Raw genomic sequence first — 15,090 nt, 5'->3', positions numbered from 1 at the left:
ACTGTATAGTCCATGGGGTCACAAAGAGTCGGACATGACTGAGTGACTTTCACTTTGGGGTGTTTAGGCTTTCTCCTTTCACTGTTAAGTGTCTGTAAGGATGACCAATCTGGATTTCGCAAGATGGTCCACTTGGGAGGATGATAATGGCATATCCACTAATGACAGTGACACTAAATCTGCCTTTTCTCACCACTGCTGCTGGGGATGGCAAGGCATTCTACCTCTGCTAGAGCAGAAACTCCTCTAGTCATCTGTTGGGCAGCTACATGCACAGTCACTTGAGTTTCATGTAGGAACCTGGTTTGATGATTTTTCCATATCCACTGAACTTGCCTTTTGTTTCATGAATATTTTCTTTGCTGTAGTTGTCTTTCTGCCTCCACATCAGGATGTTGTAAGAATTGGTATATGGTATTTGTTTTCACAGTGAACCCTTGGTGAATTTTGTGTCTAAATGTGTATTAATATCTTGTCAATGTAGGATTGACTCAGTCAGTGATGACATTCTTATCTTCACTTTGGAGTTTACTAATTGGAGGAGACTTCCTCCAGCTGTTGAAAAGATGCTCTCTGCTCGTGCCTCAAACTCCTCTTGGGCTCTACAGCAACATATTGGTAAGAAAATACAATTTTTCTATACACGTCACTACTTTTTTTCCTCAGTCTTCACTAGCTGTGTTGTAATTTTAAGTGATAAGAGTCACTGGAGAACATAATTAAACTGGGCATCATTTGTATTTTCTTTATATGGGGAGAGGATGGGACTGTGAGGGAGATCATAGTAATTTCCTTCAACATAAATCATATTGGATTTTGTAAGTTTAGCCTAAGGAGCATGTAAAGAATAACAGGTATTTAGTGATATTTTAATGATACCCTTTTGTTTTTAGTAATGGTTATGCAAGCAAAAGTGAGTCCTAAAAATTTTGTTGGTCAATATTTAGTTTGTGGTCAGAAAAATGCTAAATGTAATTTTCCTCTTCGGAGTGTGTGTTGATGTGTGTGCTCTCTTTAATATTTTATTGTCTCTAAAAGGAAGTATCACCATTCTTTATTGTTAACTTTTCTTACTAAATGTATGCCAGTGTGTTGGTAAGATATAACTATGCAAGTGAGCTGGGTAGAAATTTTGTGAATTGATTGATATTTTAAATGACTATTTTAAAACAAATTACCAACTTACTCTCACTTTAAAAAAAAAAGCTTTTAAGCTAGTTAAAAAAGAAAGAGGACGCAATATAAGATTATATACAAGGAAACCGAATTAAACTAAATATAACATAGGCAAAGTATTTCTATTTACTTATGTAGATTTATATTAATCTATTTTGTTCACCAGATTATGTCTTGTTAGGAAAATTATTTCTTCATTACTATTTTTGCATGAAATGTCACTCTTCATAAAACATATTGAATAGGTTTTTAACAAGTGAACTTAGCATATGTAGAAATATCTTTTAATTTCTTAGAAAATTACATTGAAGTAAATTTTCTCAATCAAAAACAGACATTCAGGAAAATATATTCTTGAACTGAGGTATATTCAAACTCTTAGGTTTCTGTTTGAAAACAAAGTGTAATCTCTTTGGAGTCTCTAACCTTCCAGTATAGAATTTCTTTAATGATAATGAAATATCTATTTGGGAACAAAAAGGCAAAAAGGAGCATATGCCAAGTGGGAAAATTAGCCTATCAATTAGTATATGTGAGAGTTCACTCTGAAGACTTTAACATATGGCAGGTTTGCCCAGATGAAGACAAGAATTGTACGTGAATGCATTATCATGTGGTAGACTAAATCCATCAAGGGCGCTTATTTAATTAGGTGCTAGGTAGAGCTTGCTAGGGTAATAATCATCATCTCTTAAGAGGATTTTATTTCTGCTGAAGATTTACAAAAGCCTTTCTCAGGGGTATTAATGTAGCTAATGCTTTTCTAGTCGGTTTCTCTTGCCGCAACCTCTTTTGGTTCCAGTCCCATGTATCCAACTGACTTTTGGACATCTCTACTTCAGTTCAGTTCAGTTCAGTCGCTCAGTCATGTCTGACTCTTTGCGACCCCATGAATCACAGCATGCCAGGCCTCCCTGCCCATCACCATCTCCCGGAGTTCACTCAGACTCACGTCCATTGAGTCCATGATGCCATCCAGCCATCTCATCCTCGGTCGTCCCCTTCTCCTCCTGCCCTCAATCCCTCCCAGCATCAGAGTCTTTTCCAATGAGTCAACTCTTCGCATGAGGTGGCCAAAATACTGGAGCTTCAGCTTTAGCATCATTCCTTCCAAAGAACACCCAGGGTTGATCTCCTTCAGAATGGACTGGTTGGATCTCCTTGCAGTCCAAGGGACTCTCAAGAGTCTTCTCCAACACCACACTTCAAAAGCATCAATTCTTCGGCGCTCAGCCTTCTTCACAGTCCAACTCTCGCATGCATACATGACCACAGGAAAAACCATAGCCTTGACTAGACAGACCTTAGTCGGCAGAGTAGTCTCTGCTTTTGAATATGCTATCTAGGTTGGTCATAACTTTTCTTCCAAGGAGTAAGCGTCTTTTAATTTCATGGCTGCTATCACCATCTGCAGTGATTTTGGAGCCTAAAAAGATAAAGTCTGACACTGTTTCTACTGGTTCCCCATCTATTTGCCATGAAGTGATGGGACCGGATGCCATGATCTTCGTTTTCTGAATGTTGAGCTTTAAGCCAACTTTTTCACTCTCCTCTTTCACTTTCATCAAGAGGCTTTTTAGCTCCTCTTCATTTTCTGCCATAAGGGTGGTGTCATCTGCATATCTGAGTTTATTGATATTTCTCCTGGCAATCTTGATTCCAGCTTGTGTTTCTTCCAGTCCAGCATTTCTCATGATGTACTCTGCATATAAGTTAAATAAGCAGGGTGACAATATATAGCCTTGACGTACTCCTTTTCCTATTTGGAACCAGTGTGTTGTTCCATGTCCAATTCTAACTATTGCTTCCTAACCTGCATACAGATTTCTCAAGAGGCAGGTCAGGTGGTCTGGTATTCCCATCTTTCTCAGAATTTTCCACAGTTTATTATGATCCACACAGTCAAAGGCTTTGGCATAGTCAATAAAGCAGAAATAGATGCTTTTCTGGAACTCTCTTGCTTTTTCCATGATTCAGCGGATGTTGGCAATTTAATCTCTGGTTCCTCTGCCTTTTCTAAAACCAGCTTGAACATCAGGGAGTTCACGGTTCACGTATTGCTGAAGCCTGGCTTGGAGAATTTTGAGCATTACTTTACTAGCATGTGAGATGAGTGCAATTGTGTGGTAGTTTAAACATTCTTTGGCATTGCCTTTCTTTGGGATTGGAATGAAAACTGACCTTTTCCAGTCCTGTGGCCACTGCTGAGTTTTCCAAATTTGCTGGTATATTGAGTGCAGCACTTTAACAGCATCATCTTTCAGGATTTGAAATAGCTCAACTGGAATTTCATCACCTCCACTAGCTTTGTTCGCAGTGATACTTTCTGAGACCCACTTGACTTTGCATTCCAGGATGTCTGGCTCTAGGTGAGTGATCACACCGTCGTGATTATCTGGGTCGTGAAGATCTTTTTTGTACAGTTCTTCTGTGTATTCTTGCCACATCTTCTTAATATCTTCTGCTTCTGTTAGGTCCAGACCATTTCTGTCCTTTATCGAGCCCATCTTTGCATGAAATGTTCCCTTGGTATCTCTAATTTTCTTGAAGAGAGCTCTAGTCTTTCTCATTCTGTTTTTTTCCTCTATTTCTTTGCACTGATCGCTGAGGAAGGCTTTCTCATCTCTTCTTACTATTCTTTGGAACACTGCATTCAGATGCTTATATCTTTCCTTTTCTCCTTTGCTTTTTGCTTCTCTTCTTTTCACAGCTATTTGTAAGGCCTCCCCAGACAGCCATTTTGGTTTTTTGCATTTCTTTTCCATGGGGATGGTCTTGATCCCTGTCTCCAGTACAGTGTCATGAATCTCCATCCATAGTTCATCAGGCACTCTTATCTATCAGATCTAGTCCCTTAAATCTTTTTAGGGGATAATCATAAGGGATTTGATTTAGGTCATACCTGAATGGTCTAGTGGTTTTCCCTACTTTCTTCAATTTGAGTCTGAATTTGGTAATAAGGAGTTCATGATCTGAGCCACAGTCAGCTCCTGGTCTTTATTTTGTTGACTGTATAGAGCTTTTCCATCTATGGCTGCAAAGAATGGAATAAATCTGATTTTGGTGTTGACCATCTGGTGATGTCCATGTGTAGAATCTTCTCTTGTGTTGTTGGAAGAGGGTGTTTGCTATGACCAGTGTGTTCTGTTGGCAAAACTCTATTAGCATTTGCCCTGCTTCATTCCATATTCCAAGGCCAGATTTGCCTGTTACTCCCGGTGTTTCTTGACTTCCTACTTTTGCATTCCAGTCCCCTATAATGAAAGGGACATCTTTTTTGGTGTTAGTTCTAAAAGGTCTTGTAGGTCTTCATAGAACCGTTCAACTTCAGCTTCTTCAGTGTTACTCGTTGGGGCATAGACTTGGATTACTGTGATATTGAATGGTTTGCTTTGGAGACGAACAGAGATCATTCTGTTGTTTTTGAGATTGCATCCAAGTACTGCATTTCGGACTCTTTTGTTGACCATGATGGCTACTCCATTTCTTCTGAGGGATTCCTGCCCACAGTAGTAGATATAATGGTCATCTGAGTTAAATTCACCCATTCCAGTCCATTTTAGTTTACTGATTCCTAGAATGTCGACATTCACTCTTGCCATCTCGTTTGACCACTTCCAATTTGCCTTGATTCATGAACCTGACATTCCAGGTTCCTATCAGTATTGCTCTTTACAACATCGGACCTTGCTTGTATCACCAGTCACATCCACAAGTGGGTGTTGTTCTCCATCCCTTCATTCTTTCTGGAGTTATTTCTCCGCTGATCTCCAGTAGCATATTGGGCACCTAATGATCTGGGGAGTTCCTCTTTCAGTATCCTATTATTTTGCCTTTTCATAGCATATTAAAAAGCAGAGACATTACTTTTCCAACAAAGGTCCTTCTAGTCAAAGCTATGGTTTTCCAGTATCAGTCGTGTATGGATATGAGAGTTGGACCATAAAGAAAGCTGAGTGCCAAAGAATTGATGCTTTTGAACTGTGGTGTTGGAGAAGACTCTTGAGAGTTCGTTGGACTGAAAGGAGATGTAACCAGTTCATTCTAAAAGAAATCAGTCCTGAATATTCATTGGAGGGAGTGATGCTAAAGCTCAAACTTCAATACTGTGGCCACCCGTTGTGAAGAGCTGACTCATTTGAAAAGACCCTGATACTGGGAAGCATTGAAGGCAGAAGGAGAAGGAAACAACAGAGGATGAGATGGTTGGATGGCATCACTGACTCAGTGGACATGAGTTTGAATAAACTCCGGGAGGTGGTGATGGACAGGGATGCCTGGTGTGTTGCAGTCCATGGGGTCACAATGAGTTGGACACGACTGAGCAACTGAACTGAACTGAAATATCCATAGATTGGAGTGAAGTACTCAAAAGACTTTTCTCTAATTGAGTGTGCAGCCAAAACATTTCAATTTCACTAGATTAGAAGATGGTTAGGATTTGTATGATACATTGTACAGTTTATAACATTTAGATTCAGAGAGGTGTCAGTTATGTTCCTAGTATAGATGAGGCATTATGCCCGTTTCATAGAAGAGGAGCTGAAGGTTGAAGCACCTAAATGACTTGTTGAAGGTCATACAACTGGTTAATAATGACTCCTCAACTCCAGCTCAGCTTCTCTGATAGCTCAGTTGGTAAAGAATCTTCCTGCAGTACAGGAGACCCCAGTTTGATTCCTGGGGAATCAATCTGCTCGAGAAGGGATAGGCTACTCACTCCAGTATTTTTGGCTTCCCTTGTGACTCAACTGGTAAAGAATCTGTCTGCAATGTGGTATACCTGGGTTCGATTCCTGGGTTGGGAATGTCCCCTGCAGAAGGAAAGGCTACCTACTCCAGTATTCTGGCCTGGAAAATTCCACGGACTGTATAGTCCATGGGGTCGCAAAGAGTTGGACACGACTGAGTGACTTTCACTTTCGCCTCGCAACTGTAGCTCAGGGCTTGTTACTGGGTGGTGCCCTTTCCATTCATTCTATTCATTGCTGTTCTGCTGGTCATTCTTTAAGTTTTCATTTCCTGTCCTAATCTATCTGTTATTTATACTCCAGCGTCTTTAGGTAGTTTCTTTTTATATTTGTTGAAGTTTTTAGTGGACGTTTTCAGTGGAAGAGAGAGAGAGACTGTACAAGTAAGTTGAGGAAGACTGTGAACAAAAGGATGGAACCATAAAGACATTATATTAGTGATGAAAATACAATTGTAGTAGATATCCCAGAAGTCAGATGAATGCATTTGATGTGGAAAACCCTGCAGAGGAACCATAGAAATAAAGTCAAGGCAGATATATCATTTAAATATTGGTATGAAGGCAGGCTAGTGATGAAATGGTTCTGGAAAATATAGGTAATGGGTTTTTATGATGTATATGTATTGCTGTACTATAGTAAACTTGGCATTAACAAGCATAATTAAGAATTTTGTGGTTTATTTTGATCATTATTTTAATTTTAGTATAATTTCATATAACATGTGACCTTCTGTTTTGATTGTTCTTTGTACATACGACAAAGTTAACAAAATTGAAAACTTCTGTGTAGAAATGAATAGGTAAAGGTTGCTTGTCTGCTTATAGGTCTGGAGGTAAACTGGGTTTAAAATATTAACTTGAAAATGATTGGGTCAGAAAAGTGACCCAAATATAGTATGGTTTTATACATCATTTACAAATTTGTACATCATTTATACATCATTTATACTGTGGTTTTATACATCATTTTCTAGACTATGGTCAGTGCCATAATGTTGGAAAAGAGAGATTTATTTAACAAATCTGGTTTTAACAGGTTTTTATGAACGTTATGTTTTACATACAGTTTCTGAGCTTTTCCATATTTTAAATTCAAGGCTTGTCTTGATCTTCTCTCAGTCTAGTGGCAACACATCTGGAAATACTATGCATCACTAAAACTTTCATAGGAATTTTGCATGCCTTGAAATATTACATATATGATTATATAATTCCCTTAGTATTCACTGGCATATTAAACTAAGGTGGCACTGATGAATATATTATTGTCTATGTTAATATAGTTCTTACCTCTAACTGTTCATCAGGCCAGTGATATCTTGTGCTCACTGGAGGAAAATCAAAATAGTGTGTTGAAAGTAGAATCAGTAACTGGAATAATTATCCTTTTTAAAATTATTGAATGGAAAGCTCTCTTGAAATTTATGATAGTTTCAGTGCTTTAGAAGATATTAAGAGAATTATTTTGGGTTTATCACCAGTTTAGAAAACCCTAGACACGGGGTCCAATCATTTGGATCTAGTATCAGCTCCGTTGTTTCTGTACAGTGTCAACATGGGCAAGTCATATAAACTTCCCATAATAAACGTGTTAGGTACTCAGTCATGTCCAACTCCTTGTGACCCCATGAACTGTAGCCCACCAGGCTCCTCTGTCCATGGACTTCTCTAGGCAAGAATACTGGAGTGGGTAGCCATTCCCTTCTCCAGGGGATCTTCCCAACCCAGGGATGGAACCTGGATCTCCTGCATTGTAGGCAGATTCTTTACCATCTGAGCCAGGAGGAAAGTCCCTAATAAATGTGTACTGGTCCAGTTTGGCTTGATCACAGATGATTAAGCTTTCTACACACATATCCGCATAAGCAGATGAATGGTTCATTTGGTTGTGAAAGATAGAGCAATAGGGCTCCTGTGGTGTAGTCAGATGGCTCTGAAAGGCTTGTCTGCAGTATAGGAAACTGTGGGACAGCTAGAGGCACACTCCCTGGTCAGACTGAGAAGTTTGTATGTCAGTGTAGTCTGTCAAATTGGTGAAGCTGGAGAAGTATTAAGGATTCCTTAGCTCTGAGCCAGCCGCTCTCCTCCAGGTTGCACAGCCATCCTTTATCTTCCTTTTGGATTTTTAATAGCTATCTACATTAACAATGTGCAGAATGAAAGGTTTCAGTTTAACCAGGTGCATACTAAACTGTAATATAATATGAGTAAAAATTCTCTTAACCAGTCTCACTTTAACCCACATGCTCTATTCAGTTCAGTTCAGTCGCTCAGTCGTGTCTGACTCCTTGCGACCCCATGAATCGCAGCACGCCAGGCCTCCCTGTCCATCACCATCTCCCGGAGTTCACTCAGACTCACATCCATCGAGTCCGTGATGCCATCCAGCCATCTCATCCTGGGTCGTCCCCTTCTCCTCCTGCCTCCAATCCCTCCCAGCATCAGAGTCTTTTCCAGTGAGTCAACTCTTCGCATGAGGTGGCCAAAGTACTGGAGCTTCAGCTTTAGCATCATTCCTTCCAAAGAAATCCCAGGGTTGATCTCCTTCAGAATGGACTGGTTGGATCTCCTTGCAGTCCAAGGGACTCTCAAGAGTCTTCTCCAACACCACACTTCAAATGCATCAATTCTTGGTCGCTCAGCCTTCTTCACAGTCCAACTCTCGCATGCATACACAACCACAGGAAAAACCATAGCCTTGACTAGACGGACCTTAGTCGGCAGAGTAGTCTCTGCTTTTGAATATGCTATCTAGGTTGGTCATAACTTTTCTTCCAAGGAGTAAGCGTCTTTTAATTTCATGGCTGCAATCAGTATCTGCAGTGATTTTGGAGCCCAAAAAAATAAAGTCTGACACTGTTTCCACTGTTTCCCCATCTATTTCCCATGAAGTGATGGGACCAGATGCCATGATCTTTGTACATGCTCTGTAGTCTTATCATTTTCTCTATCAGTTCCTTCTGGCTGTGCCCATGGCATAATCAGTGTTTGCAGCGGTTAGGACATTTTGTCTCTACCAGCCGAGCTGTGTGCTTAGCAAGAATCAGTTATGCTCATTTCTGAAACTTTTATTACATTTGTGCATATCCAGTGACATTAGGGCCAACTATTGTTCATGATCTCAGAGGAAGAGAGGGCTTCCTTATGTGTAACAGTTGAACATGGGCCACCTGCTTGTTGAAGTTGAACCTACTTAGTACTCCTTTGGAAAACTGTTGGGGTTTGCAGTTTGAGCTTGTTTTCCATATGGTTTCCTGCTGATCACTTCAGTGTTACCTTTATCTGTGTTTTCTCATCTTTGAAGTGAGAATGATTCTTCCTTAAGTTTACAGATAAGCATAAAATTTTAAACAGTATTAAATATGGAAACAGTGGAAGTAAATGTTCTCTATATTGTCGTTGCTGTAGTCTTATTTTTATAGTGGGGAATCTGTGTGACTCACAGTTTAAGGGAATACTTTTTTTAGACTTTGGTTTTATTTACAAAATAAACTAACTCTGTTGCTTTTCTAATTTGGCATTTTGAAACACTGTGACTTGAGGAGTTACCCAAATTCTGAATGAACTAAACTTAAACTGGTAAGCTTAAATTAAAATCTAAGATGATGGACTCACTTCAGTGGTTTGGAAGATATTACAGATGGTAGAGAACTAGCATGTCTCAGGCCCTGTGGCTTATTAATAAAGAACCCTAGACTTGAAGTCAGACCAGCAGGTCTGATATCATTTGGGTTCTTGATTGTACTTGTCTTTGCTGCTCTGATCCTGGTCTGGTAATCTTTGGTTCATTTCACAGGGATTTATGAAGGATTTCTTGCACTTAACAAAAGGCATTAGATTTGATTCACATAAAACCAGTATCTGTTTTTAGTACTCCTAGTTTTCATGAACATTCAGTTCAGTTCAGTTGCTCAGTCGTGTCCGACTCTTTGCGACCTCATGAATCGCAGCACGCCAGGCCTCCCTGTCCATCACCAACTCCTGGAGTTCACTTAGACTCATGTCCATCCAGTCAGTGATGCCATCCAGCCATCTCATCCTCTGTCATCCCCTTCTCCTCCTGCCCCCAATCCCTCCCAGCATCAGTCTTTTCCAGTGAGTCAACTCTGCATGAGGTGGCCAAAGTACTGGAGTTTCAGCTTTAGCATCATTCCTTCCAAAGAAATCGCAGGGCTGATCGCCTTCAGAATAGATTGGTTGGATCTCCTTGCAGTCCAAGGGACTCTCTCAAGAGTCTTCTCCAACACCACAGTTCAAAAGCATGAATTCTTCAGCGCTCAGCCTTCTTCACAGTCCAACTGTCACGTCTGTACATGACCACAGGAAAAACCATAGCCTTGACTAGACGGACCTTAGTCAGCAAAGTAATGTCTCTGCTTTTGAATATACTATCTAGGTTGGTCATAACTTTTCTTCCAAGAAGTAAGGGTCTTTTAATTTCATGGCTGCTATCGCCATCTGCAGTGATTTTGGAGCCCAAAAAGATAAAGTCTGACACTGTTTCCACTGTTTCCCCATCCATTTCCCATGAAGTGATGGGACCAGATGCCATGATCTTCGTTCTCGGAATGTTGAGCTTTAAGCCAACTTTTTCACTCTCCTCTTTCACTTTCATCAAGAGGCTTTTTAGCTATTCACTTTCTGCCATAAGGGTGGTGTCATCTGTATATCTGAGTTATTGATATTTCTCCCCTCTTGATTCCAGCTTATGTTTCTTCCAGTCTAGTGTTTCTCATGATATACTCTGCATATAAGTTAAATAAGCAGGGTGACAATATACAGCCTTGATGTACTCTTTTTCCTATTTGGAACCAGTCTGTTGTTCCATGTCCAGTTCTAACTGTTGCTTCCTAACCTGCATATAGGTTTCTCAAGAGGCAGGTCAGGTGGTCTGGTATTCCCATCTCTTTCAGAATTTTCCAGTTTATTGTGATCCACACAGTCAAAGGCTTTGGCATAGTCAATAAAGCAGAAATAGATGTTTTTCTGGAACTCTCTTGCATTTTCCATGATCCAGCAGATGTTGGCAATTTGATCTCTGGTTCTTCTGCCTTTTCTGAAACCAGCTCGAACAGGAAGTTCACGGTTCACGTATTGCTGAAGCCTGGCTTGGAGAATTTTGAGCATTACTTTAGTAGCATGTGAGATGAGTGCAATTGTGTGGTAGTTTGAGCATTGTTTGGCATTGCCTTTCCTTGGGATTGGAATGAAAACTGGCGCCGCCCGGCGCACGAAGGGCAGATGAGAGGAGCTACCCCACGTCCGAGGTCAGGGGCAGAAGCCGGGAGGACCCCATGCCCGAAGGGTGGTGGCCAAGAAGAGTTACCCCACGTCCGAGGTCAGGGGCAGCGGCCAAGAGTGCCAGGCTGCGTCAGCGCAAGAACAGCCGAGAGGAACTACCCAAGTCCGAGGTCAGGGGTGGCGTTCAGGAGGAGCAACCCGATGTCCAAGGAGCGGTCGCTGCAGGGGTGCAGGAGGGCCTAGAGGAGCTATGCCACGTTGAAGGTCAGGAAGGGCGGTGGTGAGGAGGTATCCCTCGTCATGAACATTAACTTTTTTAATTAACACTTCATCTTATTAAAACCACTGTCATATGATTGCTAATTAAGCATATGTGGGTTATCCTTTTAATTGGTTATTAGCTTTTAGCAGCAGTGGTTTTAGCATGTGTACATATACATGCATGTTTTGGGGTCATAGGCGCTTGGGTTTGAATCATGGTCTACCATGTATTAGATGCTTGGCCTTTGAAAAGTTACTTAAATCTCTTGTTTTCTTGTGTCTATGAGAGCATGATAATGTGTACCTCACAGAGTAAAGGAAGATAAAAATAGAATGTGTGTGGGCAGATGGCTTAGTAGGCTTTCAGTAAAGGTTCCTTTTCTCTCTGTGTCAATTTTAAAATTTCATTCTATATCATGGATAAAAAGAGCAAAGTGAATATAAGCTACATATTTATTCACTTGATGTGGTGGGTCTGGAGACCATGTGCAGCGAGAGGGAGTGGGAAGTAACGTTTGCTGCTGTGCCTTTCTATCATTTCTAAAGTTAGATCACCCATTTCTTAAGTCCCAACTGGTATTGCCAGATATTTAGGATTTGAACATTAATTCTATATTGTGCTGGGTACTGACTTTGGAATGTGTGGCCAGAAATTGGAGGAAGAAGAACCAGGAAAGTTGTAAAATGAATAAATAAATGGAGTTTATTTTGGTCATCCTGGCCCAAGTAATCTTTCAAAAGTAAGTCTAAGTAACATACCACTTGTTTTTACTAACAGAGGTGAGGGGGAAAAGGGCATTTACCTTAATGGACTGTTATACTTCCTGGTTCAACATTTTTATCTTTCTTTTTATGTTTGTTTCTCCAGCCTCTGTTCCATCCCTGACCCACCTTTGTCGTTTGGAAATTTGGTCCCATCTAAAACTAGAACACCTACAGTCTGATGATTTTATCCGTCAGTTGCCTCTTCCCAGAATCCTACATGATTATTTGCTCTATGCAGAGGTTTTGAGGATGTATGAAGTTCCAGAACTGGCAGTTATTCAAGATGGAGAAATCAGTGAAACCTCTTAACACATTATATGTCTTACTCTGAAAACCACCAAGATAAGGAGCCATGGAGTACAAATTCTTCACAATTTTATTGTCACAAAAGATGATTTTTGTTTGTGTGGTTAGTTAGGCTTTAGAGGGCAGTGGTTTAATGGAAATGTTTACAACTAGGCTACCTGGTAAAAAAAAGTGTTGTAAACATCATGTAAGTTACTTTATTGCAGTTTTATCATCAGTACACTTTATGTTGTAATATTCATTTACCTAACCATTTTCTGCTTTATTCTGTGAATGAACTGTGAATGCTGCTTCTAGTGCTAAACATGGCCTGTTTCCACCTATGATTCTGTGTTTACTTAGGACTAGAGCTTAGAAGAAAAGGCATAAGTCTTCACTGGAAGTATACACACAGTGAAGTTGACTATCTCTTATGTTTATAAAAGAACTGTATTATATTCTGTTCTCATCTCTTAATTCATTTGAAATTCATTGGCTTTTCACAGGTAAACTCAGGGGAGAATTCTCTTTTTAAAGACTATAGAAAATAAATCATTTTGCTGTTTTTTTTTTTTTTCCCCCCAGTTCTTTGATACTCTTTTTGGCTTAAAAAAAAAAAAAAAAGATTCCTGTTTCTGCAAAGGCAAGAACAGACTTAAATTCAAAGACATGTTGAAAAAAAAATTAGGTCAATATTGAGATAAATGTGCATTTTACCGCATTTACTTAGTACTAGGAGACTGGGAGAGACATTTCTGTGGTATCATTTTTAAAGAAAGAAAGGTATGTATTTCTGAGTTGCTCACGATCAGATGAAACATTGCAGGTCCATTCAGTCTCCAGATCAGAGGGTAGCTTCAATCTTATGAAGCAGTGGTTGCTAGTTTTGTTAATGTTATAATATATTTCCTTTTTACTATCGGGATAAGTTATCAAATAGTCCATGAAATTTAAACCTTAGAGACTTAGGTTAATGAGATACTGCCTCATTGGTTTTACACTTGTTTGCTAGGAATCTAGAGTCAGAGAGGACTGAACATTGTATCAAGTGAGCTATGATAAGAGGCTGTGGGCATTTGTCTTGAGATAAAGGTTAGGAAAGCATACTGTCATGTTAGATAACTAGAGATGGGGTCCAAGGGAAGGCAAGTATTCTATCCTATTTGGATTCTGTGACGATATAGATGGGAGTGGGTCAATTAGATTCATCGCTGATAGACTTTTGCTATTTGATAAAAGCAGTGATGATGGCATACCAAATGATGGAGACATTAAGGTCCAAAAGGATAACTAAATTCAGCTTAGATTGGAGCTACAGTTGCTGCCTGTGGGGTGGAGATAAGAGTTTGAAGTGGGTATACATGCAGAAGTAAGGGTGTATAGGGAAAAAACAGGTGGAAATTCTAATAGTTAATAAATTCTTAAAAAAGTGTGTACTGTGTAGTATTTTTTAAATGTCTGTATCTTTATTTTTTTAAACCCTAATAAGTCTCTGCTTTTAACATAATCAGTTTTTTTGTTAGGGTCCAGTGTACATAGAATGTTTACCTTTTAGGGTGAATCGTTTCATGTGTTTTTGTTTATGTTTAAATATGTAATAAATTCAACTATTCATAACTTATCATTGAGCTCTTATTCTTAAAAACTTGAAAATATTTCAGATACATTAAGACCCTTAGTATTTAAAGCATAAATGATTTTACTTACTGTATGCAATATCTTTCTTTTAGGCTATTTTATAATACATAAATATTATTTTTATGACTAATAGCAAGGACTCAGTAAGAAATCCAATCCAGAAGTATCTAAAGGTAAGTAAATTACACTAACAACTTCTGATCAAAATGATACATCCAGGTAGTGTGAACTTGAACCTCTGCCCTACATGTACCATGGTGCTTTAGTATTCTTAAAGTCTCAGTGAGCCTGATGAAGAACTCCATACAGTGGTTTTCTAATGGTGGTATATAGTATCAGAGCAGGACATAAATTGGTTTTAATAACAGTTGTCAAGAGTTTATCCTACCGTGATTTGATGTTGTCCTTTAAGTGCATTTCCTGCTCAACATTGCTGTCACAGGACATCTTTCTGTGATGATTTCATATAATAATGGTAATCTGGACATCACATTTTCTTAAGTAAATGTTTTATTGACATTTAACACATATAAGAAAAGTATACATATCATAAGTATACAAACTGATTATAGTTGACCCTTGAACAACATGAGAGTTAATGGACTCCTACCCTCTATAGAATTGAAAATCTGGTTATGACTTACAGTCACTGTCTATATCTCTAAATTCAACCAATTATGGATCTAACCAAGTATGGTAGTTTGGATTGCAGATTGTGTAGTATTGTAGTGTTACTGTTGAAAAAAGCCTATGTGTAAGTAAACCTGCACCAGCTCAAACATGTTGAAGGGTCGACTATATTTGTACAAAATGAAAATGTCTGTGTAATCAGCATGTAGTTCAAGAAACAGAACATTATTAGCATGCTGGAAGTTCCTTTTGTGGCCCTTCTAGTCTCTGTGTTCTTGCCAGAAGGGTAACCACTCTTCTGGGTTTTAGCACCAACAATCTGTTTTTTCTGGAATCATCCA

The 15,090-nt window shown here is 39.3% G+C and overlaps 1 protein-coding gene across 3 annotated transcripts in view; it reads left to right on the top strand.

Moving 5' to 3' along the window:
• ASB3 (ankyrin repeat and SOCS box containing 3) overlaps positions 1 to 14,102 on the top strand; it is a 107,153-nt gene extending 93,051 nt beyond the window's left edge. For all 3 annotated transcript variants that reach the window (XM_018055235.1, XM_018055236.1, XM_018055237.1), the window contains exons 9-10: positions 485 to 618; positions 12,300 to 14,102. In XM_018055235.1, coding sequence (XP_017910724.1) covers positions 485 to 618; positions 12,300 to 12,505 — 340 coding nt within the window. In that variant the 3' untranslated portion in view covers positions 12,506 to 14,102. The remainder of the gene's footprint in view (positions 1 to 484; positions 619 to 12,299) is intronic.

The sequence above is a fragment of the Capra hircus genome, chromosome 11 (assembly GCF_001704415.2).
Source record: "Capra hircus breed San Clemente chromosome 11, ASM170441v1, whole genome shotgun sequence".
Classification (NCBI taxonomy): domain Eukaryota; kingdom Metazoa; phylum Chordata; class Mammalia; order Artiodactyla; family Bovidae; genus Capra; species Capra hircus.
This window is presented reverse-complemented; position numbering and strand designations above follow the sequence as displayed.